The sequence below is a fragment of the Mobula hypostoma genome, chromosome 15 (assembly GCF_963921235.1).
Source record: "Mobula hypostoma chromosome 15, sMobHyp1.1, whole genome shotgun sequence".
Lineage (NCBI taxonomy): Eukaryota > Metazoa > Chordata > Chondrichthyes > Myliobatiformes > Myliobatidae > Mobula > Mobula hypostoma.
The window spans coordinates 32706922-32720782 of record NC_086111.1 but is presented as its reverse complement, the minus strand read 5'-3'; the positions used below and the strand labels follow the sequence as shown (position 1 = coordinate 32720782).

Below are 13861 nucleotides of genomic sequence, written 5' to 3'. Positions count from 1 at the left end.
TTTCAATTCTCTTTGTTCTATTAATGCTTAATAAAATATTATGATTGTGAAACAATAAGTTTTGTGCCTTTTACCTGACTTCCAAAAGAACCTTGGATTAAAGCATCAGAATTAATCAATTTGGCGCAGTCAGACAAGATGATTGTGAAGGTTTAAGGATTTGGAAGAATTGCAGGCAAAGTGGAAAGGGATAAGAGCTTCCTCTGATTCCAATTTGTCTGAGAGAAAAACTAGTTTTGGCTTCAATACATCATCAGCTTGAAAATAGGAGTGAGAAACACTACTACTTACAAAGAGTCAGATCTGTAAAAATCAGGGGTGAGCACTGAAATTAATATCAGACTCAGCTGTACAATTCGGGAGGGCACAGGAGAATATTTCAGTTGCAGGATAATCTAGTGAAATTTTGGTTGCATGGCAATCGATTAAAATTTTGATTACAAAATCTATTGGTTGCACTCTTTTTATTTGGTTGTTGGACAATCTATTTAAACGTCGGTTGCAATCTGTTAATATTTTGAGATTGGGGTCAATGTAATAAAAAACACATAAAAATTAAGATCAGATCAAAACAATGGCCAAAGTCATGAGCTACTATGAGCAGCTCTTACCTAAATAACACATCATAGTTTGATAAGATTAATCAAAAAACTCCGGATGAAAAACACCATAAATGTTAAATTTATAAAGTATAAGAAGACATGAGATAAGAACCAGGGAATGTCCGAGGGATGAGGGAAAACCTGGAATGTGTGTGTTATAGATAAGACCACGTGGACGGTTTGATCAAATGTGTAAGTGATTGAAAAAGTTAACAGGGTAAGTTAAAAACTTCTACAAGTTGATTAAGAAAGATACATGAAACATGTGATAGACTACAAAACAGTCTGATATAGTAAAAAAAAACTAAAGAGCGTTTCTCTGCATTAACCGAGAACAAGCAAAAAACATGATAAATGTATTCAACTTGACTTAAGGTGGACAGAACTCCAAGGTAGATAGAGTCAATAAGAGGAAGTGCAGCTTGGCCTTTTAGTGAGCGGTCCTGCCAGTAACACTTCCAGTGATGCTTCCAGTCACGTTGCAGGTGATGCTGCCAAGTGATGCTACTTCTGGTTCTCCTCCTTGGGAAACACCTGCCGTCTCTGACCAACATCCCCGCCCCCCCCCCAACCAATGTCAGACAGACTCTGGGGACAGCGACACCATCTGAACTCCGAAGAATTACAAGATGACATGACATGGACTCTGCAATGGCTCACAGTGACTCAAGTGAGGATGGCAGTGATGAAACAGTAAGATTGACAGTTATGTCACTTCTTGCTCCACTGAAGACCAAGGGAGTGAAGACATGCATGACTGAAGATGAAACCATTGATAAACAATGAATTGACAAGCTAAACCCTCTAGCAGTAGTTCCATCAACTATTGTTCAACCACTCAACAACCTACTGAAAGTCAGCAAATGGTTAGATAACCCAGTGACTCTTAATGAAGAACCCCTGAAAGCATTTCAAACCTTATAGGTGAAATCATGTACTGTACCTGCATTACAAGTAAACAATTTACTCCACATGTCAGCGAGAAACACATGATAGCAGTCTTAAGAATGTGGAGACCAACAGCAACCTGCGGGTCATTGCTCGGTCAAAGGTGTGTACGCTGATGGTTCCTCAATGATTGAGAGGAGAATTTGAATGCTTTTCTTCTGGAACTGAAATGCTGGCATCAGGAAGCATGGTTACTGGCACCTCTATGCAACAGGCAAAACAAAAAGCTCTGATAGAAGCCTATAGGTTGGCAAAAAGAAGATCAGCTAGTATCTCCACTGATTCTCGATATGCTCTCGGAGTTGTTCATGATTTTGGAAACTTATGGAGACCAAGATCATTTCTTACAGCAGTAGGAACCCAAATCGAGAATGGCCAATAAGGACAAGCACTTATGGATGTCATACAAATGCTGTCAGAAGTTGCTGTATTAAAACGTAAAAGCCGCTCCAAAACGACTACAATGGCAAGCTGTGGAAACGTATTCACAGATTAAACTGCAAAAAGAGCAGCACATGAAGGAGTAAAAGAAGTAACAGAATAGAGTTCTGACCAGTGACCAATCTGGACATCAGAAATTTGGAGGGGAGGGGAATTCAATCAGGTCCACTGTCCGAAGATAAAAAGGCAGGAGCAGGACGCGACAGTGTAATAGAGCCTTGACCAGTGGCCAATCTGGACATCAGACGTTTGGAGAAGAAGAGAAGAAGGGACTTCAATCAGGTCCATTGCCTGAGGATAAAAGACAGCATGGGGCATGACCAGCAACCAACTGGCATCTGGGATTAACCAGAAAGAGAAAATTAAAGGATGCCGGGGGAAAGCACAGCGGCCGTCATCTGAGTGGACATAGTCAGAGTGGTGATCTTAAGGCTTCTGCAAAGAGTGGCTTCACTTAGATAAAGCAAAGGAAAGAAAAGCTCATTTTTCCCTGCTTTTCTTTATATCTGCTCAGCTCGGTCAGTAGAAATAACAGGTAGAAGTGTGAAATGCTCCTCTTGCGGGATGTGGGAAGGCAGGGAGACCTCCAGTATCCCTGATGATTACCAATGCAAGAAGTATATCTAACTGCATTTCCTAACAAACGGCATTAAGGAGTTGGAGCTGGAACTGGATGAACTCCAGATCATTCGGGAGGCTGAAGGGGCCACAGATAGAGCATATAGAGAGGTAGTTACAGCCAAGGTGCAGGACACAGGAAACTGGGTGACAGTCAGGAAGGGGAAAGGGGTTAAGCAGCCAGTGCAGAGTAACCCTGTGGCCATCCCCCTCAACAACAGGTGTATCACTTTGGATACTGTTGGGGAGGGGGGATGACCTAACAGAGGAAAGTCTCAGTGGTCGGGTCTCTGGCACTCAGTCTGCCTATGTGACTGAAAAGAGAAAGGTGGAGAAAAGGCACGCTGTGGTGATAGGGGATTTGTCAAGGGAATGGACAGGATGTCTGTGGGTGAGAACGAGATTCCCAGATGGTACGTCGCCTCCTGGGCACCAGGGTCCGGGATATCTCAGATCCAGTTGTCAGCATTCTTAAGTGGGAGGGTAGAGAGCCACAAGTTATGGTCCATGTAGGTACCAATGACATAGGTAGGATGAGTGACAAGGTTCTCTATAGGGAGTTCGGGGAGTTAGATACCAAGATAAAGGCTAGGGCATTCAGGGTTGTGATCTCAGGATTGCTACACATGCCGTGTGCTGGTGAGGCTAGAACTAGGAAGATTTTACTGTTTAATATGTGGCTAAGGAGTTAGTGGAGAGGTTGTCGATGCAGATGTTGGTAAGACTTCAGACAATGTTAGGAATCAAAGGGTTGAACGTGGTGCAACCAGAGTCCTGAGCTGCCTATATTTCAATACAAGAAGCATCATAGGAAAGGCAGATAATAGTGCTGAAGATGAGATAAATGGTAGACAAACACAGGCAATGTGTGGTGAGGAGAAGCTGTTGATAGGACAAAACGGCAGTCAGCAGGACGGGTTGCAATGTAAAAGGCTGACAAAATCCGAAAGAATGAATACAGGACTGAAGGTGTTGTATCTGAATGCACGCTGTATATGGAATAAGATAGATGAACTTGCAGCACAGTTGCAGATCGGCAGGTATGATGTTGTATGGCTGAATGATTAATGTGAAAGGATACACATTGATTGAAAGGATAGGCAGGAAGGCAGAGGGGACGGCATTTCCCTGTTTGTAAAAAAATAAAAGCAAGTCATTCAAATCATTAGAAAGACATGACATAGGGTCAGAAAGTGTTGAATCATTGTGGCTAGAGCTAAGGAACTGCAAGGGTAATATGTCCCAGATGGGTATTGTATACAGACCCCCAAATAGTAGTAAGGATGTGGCCTACAAATTACAACGGGAGATAGAAAGTGCATGCTAAAAGGGAAATATTACAATAGCCATGGGGGACTTCAATATGCAGGTTGATTGGGGAAATCAGCTGGATTACAGGAGGGGGAATTTTCTAGAGTGCTTACAAAATGACTTTTTAGAGCTGCTCGTGATTAAGCCCACTATTTTGTTCAATGAACCAGAATTGATCTACAGGTAAAAGAACTCTTAGGGGCAAGTAAACATAATATGAATGCATTCACACTGAAATTAGAGAGGGAGAAGCTGAAGTCAGATGTATCCGTATTAGAGTGAGTAAAGGGAATTACAGAGCATGAGAAAGGAGCAGGCCAGGATTGGTTGGAAAAGAACACTGGCAGGGATGACAGCAGAGCAGCAATGACTGGAATTTGTAGAAGCATTTTGGAAGGAAAAGGATATACAGTATACATCCCAAAGAGGAAGTAGTATTCTAAAGTAACAATGACACAACTGTGGCTACCAAGAAAAGTCAAAACCAACTCAAAAGGCAAAGAGAGGGCATATAATAACACAAAGATTAGTGGGAAGTTAGAGAATTGGAAAGCTATTGAAAACCAACTGGAGGCAACTTAAAAAAGTGATTAAGAAGGTAAAGAAGGAATACAAAAGTAAGTTAGCCAATAATATTGAAGAGGATGACAAAAGTTTCTTCAGAAACATAAAGTAAAGTGTAAAAGAAAGGCAAGATTGGATATCGGACTGCTGGAAAACAATGCTGGAGAGGTAGTAATGGGGTCAACAAAATAGCGGACAAACTGAATAAGTACTTTGCACAGTATTCACTGTGAAAGACACTAGCAAAATGGCAGGAGTTCCAAGTATTAGGGGGCATAAATGTGTGAAATTACCATAACTAGAGAGAAGATTCCTGGAAAACAGAAAGATCTGGAGATAGATAAGTTACTTGAACCAGACGGTGATCACCCCAGGGTTCTGAAGGAGGTGGCTGAAGAGATTATGGAGGCATTAGTGATGATCTTTCTAGAATCACTAGATTCAGGAATGGCTTCAGAAGATGGGAATTTGCAAATGTAACACCACCTTTCAAGAAGGGAGAGAGGCAGAAGAAACACAACTATAGGCCACTTGGTCAGACCTCAGTGGTTGGGAAAATGTTGGAGTCAATTATTAAGGATGATGTCTCAGAGTATTTGGAGGTACTTGACAAAATAGGCTGTAGTTAGCATGGTTTCCTCAAGGGAAAATCTTGCCTAAGGATATTTCCTATGGTAGGAGAGTCTAATTCCAGAGGGCACAGCCTCTTAATGGAGGAGGGTCCTTTTATAATGGAGATGAGGAGGAATTTCTTTTGCCAGAGAGTGGTGAATCTGTGGAATTCTTTGTCACTGGCATCTGTGAAGGACAAGTCTTTATGTATATATAAGGCAGCAGTTGATAGATTCTTGATTGGTCAGGGTATGAGGGAGTACCAGGGGAAGGGATGAGATTGGGGCTGACGGAAAAAACTTAATGGGTCAAATGGTCTAATCCTGCTTCTCTATCTTATGGTCTTATGGTTTTGTGGTCGAATTGGAAGAAATAGACAATAGACAATAGACAATAGGTGCAGAAGTAGACCATTTGGCCCTTTGAGCCTGCACCGCCATTCTGAGATCATAACTGATCATCTACTATCAATACCCGGTTCCTGCCTTGTCCCCATAACCCTTGATTCCCCTATCCATAAGATACCTATCTAGCTCCATCTTGAAAGCATCCAGAGAATTGGCCTCCACTGCCTTCTGAGGCAGCGCGTTCCACACCTCCACAACTCTCTGGGAGAAGAAGTTCCTCCTCAACTCTGTCCTAAATGACCTACCCCTTATTCTTAAACCATGCCCTCTGGTACTGGACTCTCCCAGCATCTGGAACATATTTCCTGCCTCTATCTTGTCCAATCTCTTAATAATCTTATATGTCTCAATCAGATCCCCCCTCAATCTCCTTAATTCCAGCGTGTACAAGCCCAGTCTCTCTAACCCCTCTGCGTAACCCCTCTGTGTCCGGACATCCCAGGAATTAACCTAGTGAACCTACACTGTACCCCCTCCGCAGCCAGGATGTCCTTCCTTAACCCTGGAGACCAAAACTGCACACAATACTCCAGGTGTGGTCTCACCAGGGCCCTGTACAAATGCAAAAGGATTTCCTTGCTCTTGTACTCAATTCCCTTTGTAATAAAGTGCAAAATTCCATTAGCTTTCTTCACTGCCTGCTGCACTTGCTCATTCACCTTCAGAGACTGATGAACTAGTACTCCTAGATCTCTTTGTATTTCACCCTTACCTAACTCCACACCATTCAGATAATAATCTGCCTTCCTGTTCTTGCTCCCAAAGTGAATAACCTCACACTTATTCATATTAAACGCCATCTGCCAAGTTTCTGCCCACTCACCCAGCCTATCCAAGTCACCTTGAATTCTCCTAACATCCTCATCACATGTCACACTGCCACCCAGCTTAGTATCATCAGCAAACTTGCTGATGTTATTCACAATGCCTTCCTCTAAATCACTGACGTAAATCGTAAATAGCTGTGGTCCCAATACCGAGCCCTGTGGTACCCCACTAGTCACTACCTGCCATTCCGAGAAACACCCATTCACTGCTACCCTTTGCTTTCTATCTGCCAACCAGTTCTCTATCCATGTCAATATCCTCCCCCCAATGCCATGAGCTCTGATGTTACCCACCAATCTCCTATGTGGTACCTTATCGAATGCCTTCTGAAAGTCAAGGTACACCACATCCACTGGATCTCCCGCGTCTATCTTCCTGGTTACATCCTCGAAAAACTCCAATAGATTAGTCAAGCATGATTTGCTCTTGGTAAATCCATGCTGGCTCGGCCCAATCCTATCACTGCTATCAAGATATGCCGCTATTTCATCTTTAATAATGGACTCTAGCATCTTCCCCACTACTGATGTTAGGCTAACAGGGTGATAGTTCTCTGTTTTCTCCCTCCCTCCTTTCTTAAAAAGTGGGATAACATTAGCCATTCGCCAATCCTCAGGAACTGATCCTGAATCTAAGGAACATTGGAAAATGATCACCAATGCATCCGCAATTTCCAGAGCCACCTCCTTTAGTACCCTAGGATGCAGACCATCTGGACCTGGGGATTTGTTAGCTTTCAGTCCCATCAGTCTACTCATCACCGTTTCCTTCCTAATGTCAATCTGTTTCAATTCCTCTGTTACCCTATGTCCTTGGCCCATCCATACATCTGGGAGATTGCTTGTGTCTTCCCTAGTGAAGACAGATCCAAAGTACTTATTAAATTTGTCTGCCATTTCTCTGTTTCCCATAACAATTTCTCCCAATTCATTCTTCAAGGGCCCAACATTGTTCTTAACTATCTTTCTTCTCTTCACATACCTAAAAAAAACTTTTGCTATCCTCCTTTATATTCCTAGCTAGCTTGCGTACATACCTCATTTTTTCTCCCCGTATTGCCTTTTTAGTTAAGTTCTGTTGCTCTTTAAAAATTTCCCAATCATCCGTCTTCCTACTCACCTTAGCTCTGTTATACTTCTTTTTTAATGCTATGCTATCTCTGACCTCCTTTGTCAACCACTGTGGCCATTTTCTCCCTTTTGAATCCTTCCTTCTCCGGGGGATGAACTGATTTTGCACCTTGTGCATTATTCCCAAGAATACCTGCCATTGCTGTTCCATTGTCTTTTCTGCTAGGATATCCGACCAGTCAACTTTGGCCAGCTCCTCCCTCATGGCTCCATAGTCTCCTTTGTTCAACTGCAATATTGACATTTCTGATCTGCCCTTATCCCTCTCAACTTGCAGATAAAAACTTATCATATTATGGTCACTACCTCCTAATGGCTCCTTTACTTCAAGATCACTTATCAAATCCTGTTCATTGCACAACACTAAATCCAGAATAGCCTTATCCCTGGTCGGCTCTCGTACAAGCTGCTCCAAAAATGCATCCCGTAGGCACTCTACAAACTCCCTATCCTGGGGTCCAGTACCAACCTGATTTTCTCAGTTCACCTGCATGTTGAAATCCCCCATAACTACTGCGACATTTCCTTTGCCACATGCCATTGTTAACTCCCTATTCAACTTGCACCCAATATCCATGCTACTGTTTGGGGGCCTGTAGATAACATCTATTAGGGTCTTTTTGCCCTTACTGTTCCTCAGTTCTATCCACACTGACTCTACTTCTCCTGATTCTATGTCCCCCCTTGCAAGGGACTGAATCTCATTCCTCACCAACAGGGCCACCCCACCCTCTCTGCCCACCTTTCTGCCCTTCGATAGTACATACACCCTTGTACATTCAATTCCCAGGTCTGATCCCCCCCTGCAGCCATGTCTCCGTTATCCCAACAACATCATAGTTACCCATTCGCACCTGAGCTTCAAGATCATCCACCTTATTTCTGACACTTCGTGCATTCAGATATAGAATTTTTAACCCATTTCTCCTCTCTCTGTTTAAATCGCTGCCTATTGTGCATAAACCAGCTCCCCGAACTCTCACCAGGCTATACGCCCCTTGAAATATCGAGAACATTTTCAGTGAACCTGACAAATGGAATTATGGAAACAAAGTTCAACTCTCTATTAGAGATGAACATACAAGATATTCAAGAGCTGAAGCTCAATGCTGAGACTCGGAAAAGTGGTTCTGGATGGAGAATGTTGTGAAGTTAAGCAGTGATGGATTATGGAGATAAGACAATAGTCACACACTGGTAGCTCCAACTACATTGTTTCCTTATCTGTCACAATAGATAACTTTCTAAGACACATGGATGTGGAAAGGTTGATCGCCAGATTCTCCCAATAGTGATGGAATTCAAAGTTTAACAGACAAGCTCAACAAATGCTTGAAAGATGCAGGACAGGCAGAAAGAAAATCCTGAAGCAGTGGAAAAGCTATCACAAAAGCTTCCCTATCTGCTCCCTTTTTACACTTTCGAGTGGACTACATTATTTTGCCAAAGAGTCAAGGATACTCAGATGTCTGGGAAAGAGTGGACAAGATGTATGTTTCAAGATGCTGTTCCAACAAGGAAGGCAGCTGCCACACACTCAGCAATACTTTGATCATGGACTGTATTCCTGGATGGGATTGCCACGCCACATCGACTGGAGTGTTTGTTAGGAATTATGTTGACTGATGAACATTGAATGGTCTTTTCATTGTCCACAACACCCAGAGCCATTAGGACAAGTCAAATGAATGAATGGAATCATCAAACAATGAAGAAGGCGTACCATGGCCTGCGGCTCTTCCTATGATCTTGCGTAGCATCACAGCAACCCCAAACAAGGAAACTAAATTAAGTCCTTTCAAGGTGGTAACTTGGTATGCTAAGTCCCTGCAGTGAACCCATGACATAAGAGAGGTTTATATACACATTATGTCGAACAGTTTAGTTAATTATTATGTGAAATTAAATAAAGCTGTCCAGTCTGCTTCTTAACAGTTTTCTGCTGTTTGTGATGATACAACAGAAGAGGGATGCACACTGATTCCTGGTGAGTGGATCCTGATTAAGAAACTGCCTAATGATCCACTGGGAGCTCAATGGGAAGGTCCTTATCAAGTGCTAATTACCAACTCAGCGGTGAAGGTTGAAGGCAAAACTAAGTGGATACATAGCAGCCACTGCAGACGAGCTAATGTGGTATCTAACAAGGACAGCCAGTGCTGTCGTTAATATGTCAGTAACCTCTGACATACACCTACACTACTTGGCTACCATGAACAAATCACTGACCATCCAGAAGACTTTGAACAAAGTCGACAATGACTGGACTTTAGTCCAATATTAGTTGTTGCTATATTTCTGCCAGTTATTCCTACTTACAATGAGTAGTAAAATGCCTTATCATAGTTTACATCTATTTTACTTATATAGGGGTAATGATTAATAAAATGAAGGGGGGAATTGTTGAATTAAACTGTTCAATTATTATTCTCTTTGCAGTATGTCAATTAAACACCTTCAGGTATTTTTTTGTAACTACTTATATATATGTCACTGTTCAGCATATTGTCTGGTAGCCATAGTATGTTTATGCAGTTGTTCAGTGTGTACCCTGGTGGTTACAATTATGTGAATCTGGAAAGCTCTGGAAGCTTCTCTGGTGCTGCGTTATTTGAATAGGGTCCAACTGAGATTGGGTGGGACTACAACCAGAGGTTATGGGTTAAGGGTGAAAGGTGAGAAGTTTAAGGGGAACACGGGGGAAATCTCTTCCCTCACAGAGGGTTGTGAGATTGTGGAATGAGCTGCCAGCACAAGTGGTGCATGCAAGCTCAATTTCAACATTTAAGAGAAGATTAGATAGGCACATGGATAGTAGAGATATGGAGGACCATGGTCCCGGTGCAGGTTGATGGGACTGGGCAGTTTAAATGGTTTTGACGCGAACTAGATGAGCCAAAGAGCCTGCCTCTGTATGTACTTCTCTACGACTCTATCTGATTGGCTGACTCTTATCTGTAAATTTGAATGCCATGTTTCTTATTTCAGCTGGCAATGCTACTGCGACACTGTATTCTCCTTTGAGATCAATAAAGTATCTATCTATCTTACCTATGGATATAAAAAGAGCTAACCACATGGCAACTTCATCTTCTTTCCCTTCTTTTGCTTCTTCTCTCTCTCCTGTTACTAGCATCTGTTCCTGTACTGTCTATTTTCAGGTTTCTTTGTTCAATTAATGCTTAATAAAATGATCATGAAGCCACAAGTGCTGTGCGTCTTTCCTGACTTCTGAAAGAACCTTGGATTAAAACCATTCGAATCCAACTGGTGTATATGGAACTTAGTCAGATATCCCCCATGATAAGCTCATTGAGAATATCAGGCGGCAGGGAACTTGTCTGTGTGGATTTTGTATTGCCTTGCTCACAGCTGGAACATATTCTACCTGGAGGTTGGTGACCAGTTATGTTCTGCAGGGTTTGTTCTGGAACCCCAACTCTTTGTGATTTTATAAATGACTTGGTTGAGCAAGTAGAAGGGGGGGTTAGTAGGTTTGCAGATGACACAAAGATTGGTGATGTTGAAGGTAGTATAGAAGTTCGTTGTACATTATAAAAGGATGCAAAACTGGACAGAGAACTGGTAGTTGGAGTTCAATCAGCAAAAATGTGAAGTGAAGCGCTGGAAGGTCAAACATGAAGACAGAGTACAATATTCATGACAGGATTCTCAGCAGTGTAGAGGAACAGAGGGAACTTAGGGTGCATGTCCATCAATCTCTCCAAATTGTTGCACAAGTTGATAGGGTTGTTAAGAAGTTGTATGATGAACTGGTCTTATTAATTGGGGCATTTGAGTTAAAGAGCCATGAGGTAATGTTGTAACTCTATAAAACTCTGGTTAGGTCACTGGTGGAAGAGGTTGATACAACAGTGACATTTATCAGACCTCTGGATAGGTACAGGGAAGTAAGAAAAATAGGGGAGTTGTGGGCTGTGAAGGAGGGAAGGGTTAGATTGATCATGGAGTAGATTTTATAGGTTAGCACTTCATCATGAACCATAGGGCCGGTACTGTTCTATGTTCTATGTTCCCTGGAACTGAATCTAAATAACTGGATTTAACTTAATTTACATTATAATCAGTTTCTCTGGTTTATTCATCAAACATTGAAAATATTTCTGTTTTGCTCTTTATGTTAAAATTATCTTCCACTGTTATAGAGAAAATGTTAAAACAGATCTGACAAAGCAAGGACATTACCTTCCACTGTTACAGAGAAAGCATGCTTCACAATACCAAAAGCATTTTCGGCCTTGCACTGATATTTTCCATTATCAAGTTCAGTCACATTAACTATCTTCAATGTTTTATTGAAATTCTCTTCTGTTGCTCGATGTTTGGGCATATCACCATCGACCTTAGACCATGAGATTTGAGGTGTGGGACTACAAAAGAAACAAATGATGGTTGGGAAATAATTTGATCCTGCCAATTAAAATTCACAATATAAATCATAAAAAGTGCAAAATTAACAAATTTTCCACAAAATAATTACACATTTAATGTTAGTTACAGTACCATTGTTCAAAATATAACTTAATGGAATGTATGCAAACCTGTAGCACAGCTGGTAATTCTGGAAATGAAGGACACTATGTATGTTACAAAAGTCACAACTTAATGATGAAAAATTGCTAAAGAAAGATGAATATCTGTGAGTACACCATCATTTGTTGGAGCAAGACTAACATTATTTAGAGGGCAAATTTACACAGCTTCTTCATACAGAAAAAATGGTCATTAATTGTTTCAAGGTTTACTTTGATTTTACTTACAGCCCTTCAGCAATACACTCCAGTTGAAGTGTTCCTCCTCGCAGTGCAGTTATCTGTGAACTGCTACCAGAAGGTGTCAGAAAACTCGGGGATCGATCCTTTATTGAATTTGCTGCAAGTTAAAGAAATTCAATTTTAACGTGACTTTAGGTGAACAAATGATCATTTTCAGGAATGGCAGTTTCAATATTGTTAACGAGCTTGGTTAGTGGCACAGCAGTTAAAGAAAGCAAAATTAAGATTCAAGCTACTTATGAAAATTTGGTTAGCGTTCAGCGAAAGATTTCAAACGACCAGACAGAAGTAAAATAAAAAATCTGCACCAGAGACCATAAAAGCCAGAAACACCAATATTTCCCAAGAGTCAAGGAGTTCATGATTTAATGAATATACTCGTAGTAAGCCCCTGTAATATAAAATCTAAATGTTCACAGTAGGAATTTTGCAGTTGCCCAGTGTCTTAAGTAAGACGTCATTATCATAACAAACTTGAGCGCTGAGGGGTTGCTTGAATCAAGGTTACTGAGCGAAGCTGGACTCCACACAAGTAACAACTTATTACTCGGGTGTCACATTGCCTAGTGGTCAGTGGATGTAATTACAGCACAGGGCAGTCGAATTCGGAGTTCAATCCCGACATCCTCTGTAAGGAGTTCTAGTGCCTTCTCGCCATGGAATGTTTCCTCCCACAGTCTAAAGGCATATTTGGTAGGTTAATTGGCCATTATACATTGTCTTATGATGAGGTTCAGCTTAAATCGCGATTGTCAGGGGTGCTGGGCAGTGCAGCTCGAAGGACCAGAAAGGCCTATTCCCCCCTGTATCTCTAAAAAAAAACAACTGGGCCATTAGTTAACACATAAACATAAGCTACCTTAAAGTAAAATTACTATAGATTTCAGTGAGTTGTTACACTGATATGAACTTTTCCTGGAATACCCCAAAATAATACATGATTTTTTGACCACATACAGAATTACATCATTCTGATAAAATAATTACCCTAATTAATTATCAAAGCTACCACTATGCATTCAAATATATTAATCAATAAGCAATAAATTTTATATTTGGTTAGCTCTGAAGTTTTGCAGAGTCTAAAGCAAATGTGTGTACCTATCAATTAACTTGTAGGTGTATGAAAAGAATCATGAAACTTTCACAAGCTCTCCTCAGTAAATAATTCATTGTGCAATTTGCATTGAAGGAAGAGTTAAATGTATAACAAGCTGCAAATTTTTGATTATTTTATTCAAGTGCCACATTTTAAGACCAAGAAATCATAATGACCCTACATGTCAGGATGTCTTCATTGTTAATCTGTACTCTTGGAAACAATGGACAAGGTCATAGTTTGAAGCCATATGTTCAGCACATAGGATACACATGAGCCCACTCAGTCTCTCTGGCCTGCTCTCCCATTATGGCTGATCACTACCTGCATTCCTTTTGTTGTTCTACATCCTTTTATTCCTTCCTAAATATGCCAATTTTGATCCTAAGAGTTTCTGTTATCACTGTCTCCAAGAGAGGCTGAAACTATGTCTTACATTTTCGCGAAAGAAAGAATATACCTTCCAAATTTGTTTTTCAAAAAGTGATCAGATTTAAATAGCTGT

At 41.1% G+C, this 13861-nt stretch overlaps 1 protein-coding gene across 2 annotated transcripts in view; it reads right to left on the bottom strand.

Annotated features, from left to right (window-relative positions):
- Window positions 1–13861, bottom strand: part of chl1b (cell adhesion molecule L1-like b) — a 945006-nt gene that overhangs the window by 529937 nt on the left and 401208 nt on the right. For both annotated transcript variants that reach the window (XM_063067891.1, XM_063067890.1), the window contains 2 exons: window positions 12243–12354; window positions 11668–11852 (listed from right to left, as the gene is read on the bottom strand). In XM_063067891.1, the coding sequence (XP_062923961.1) occupies window positions 11668–11852; window positions 12243–12354 (297 nt within the window). The remainder of the gene's footprint in view (window positions 1–11667; window positions 11853–12242; window positions 12355–13861) is intronic.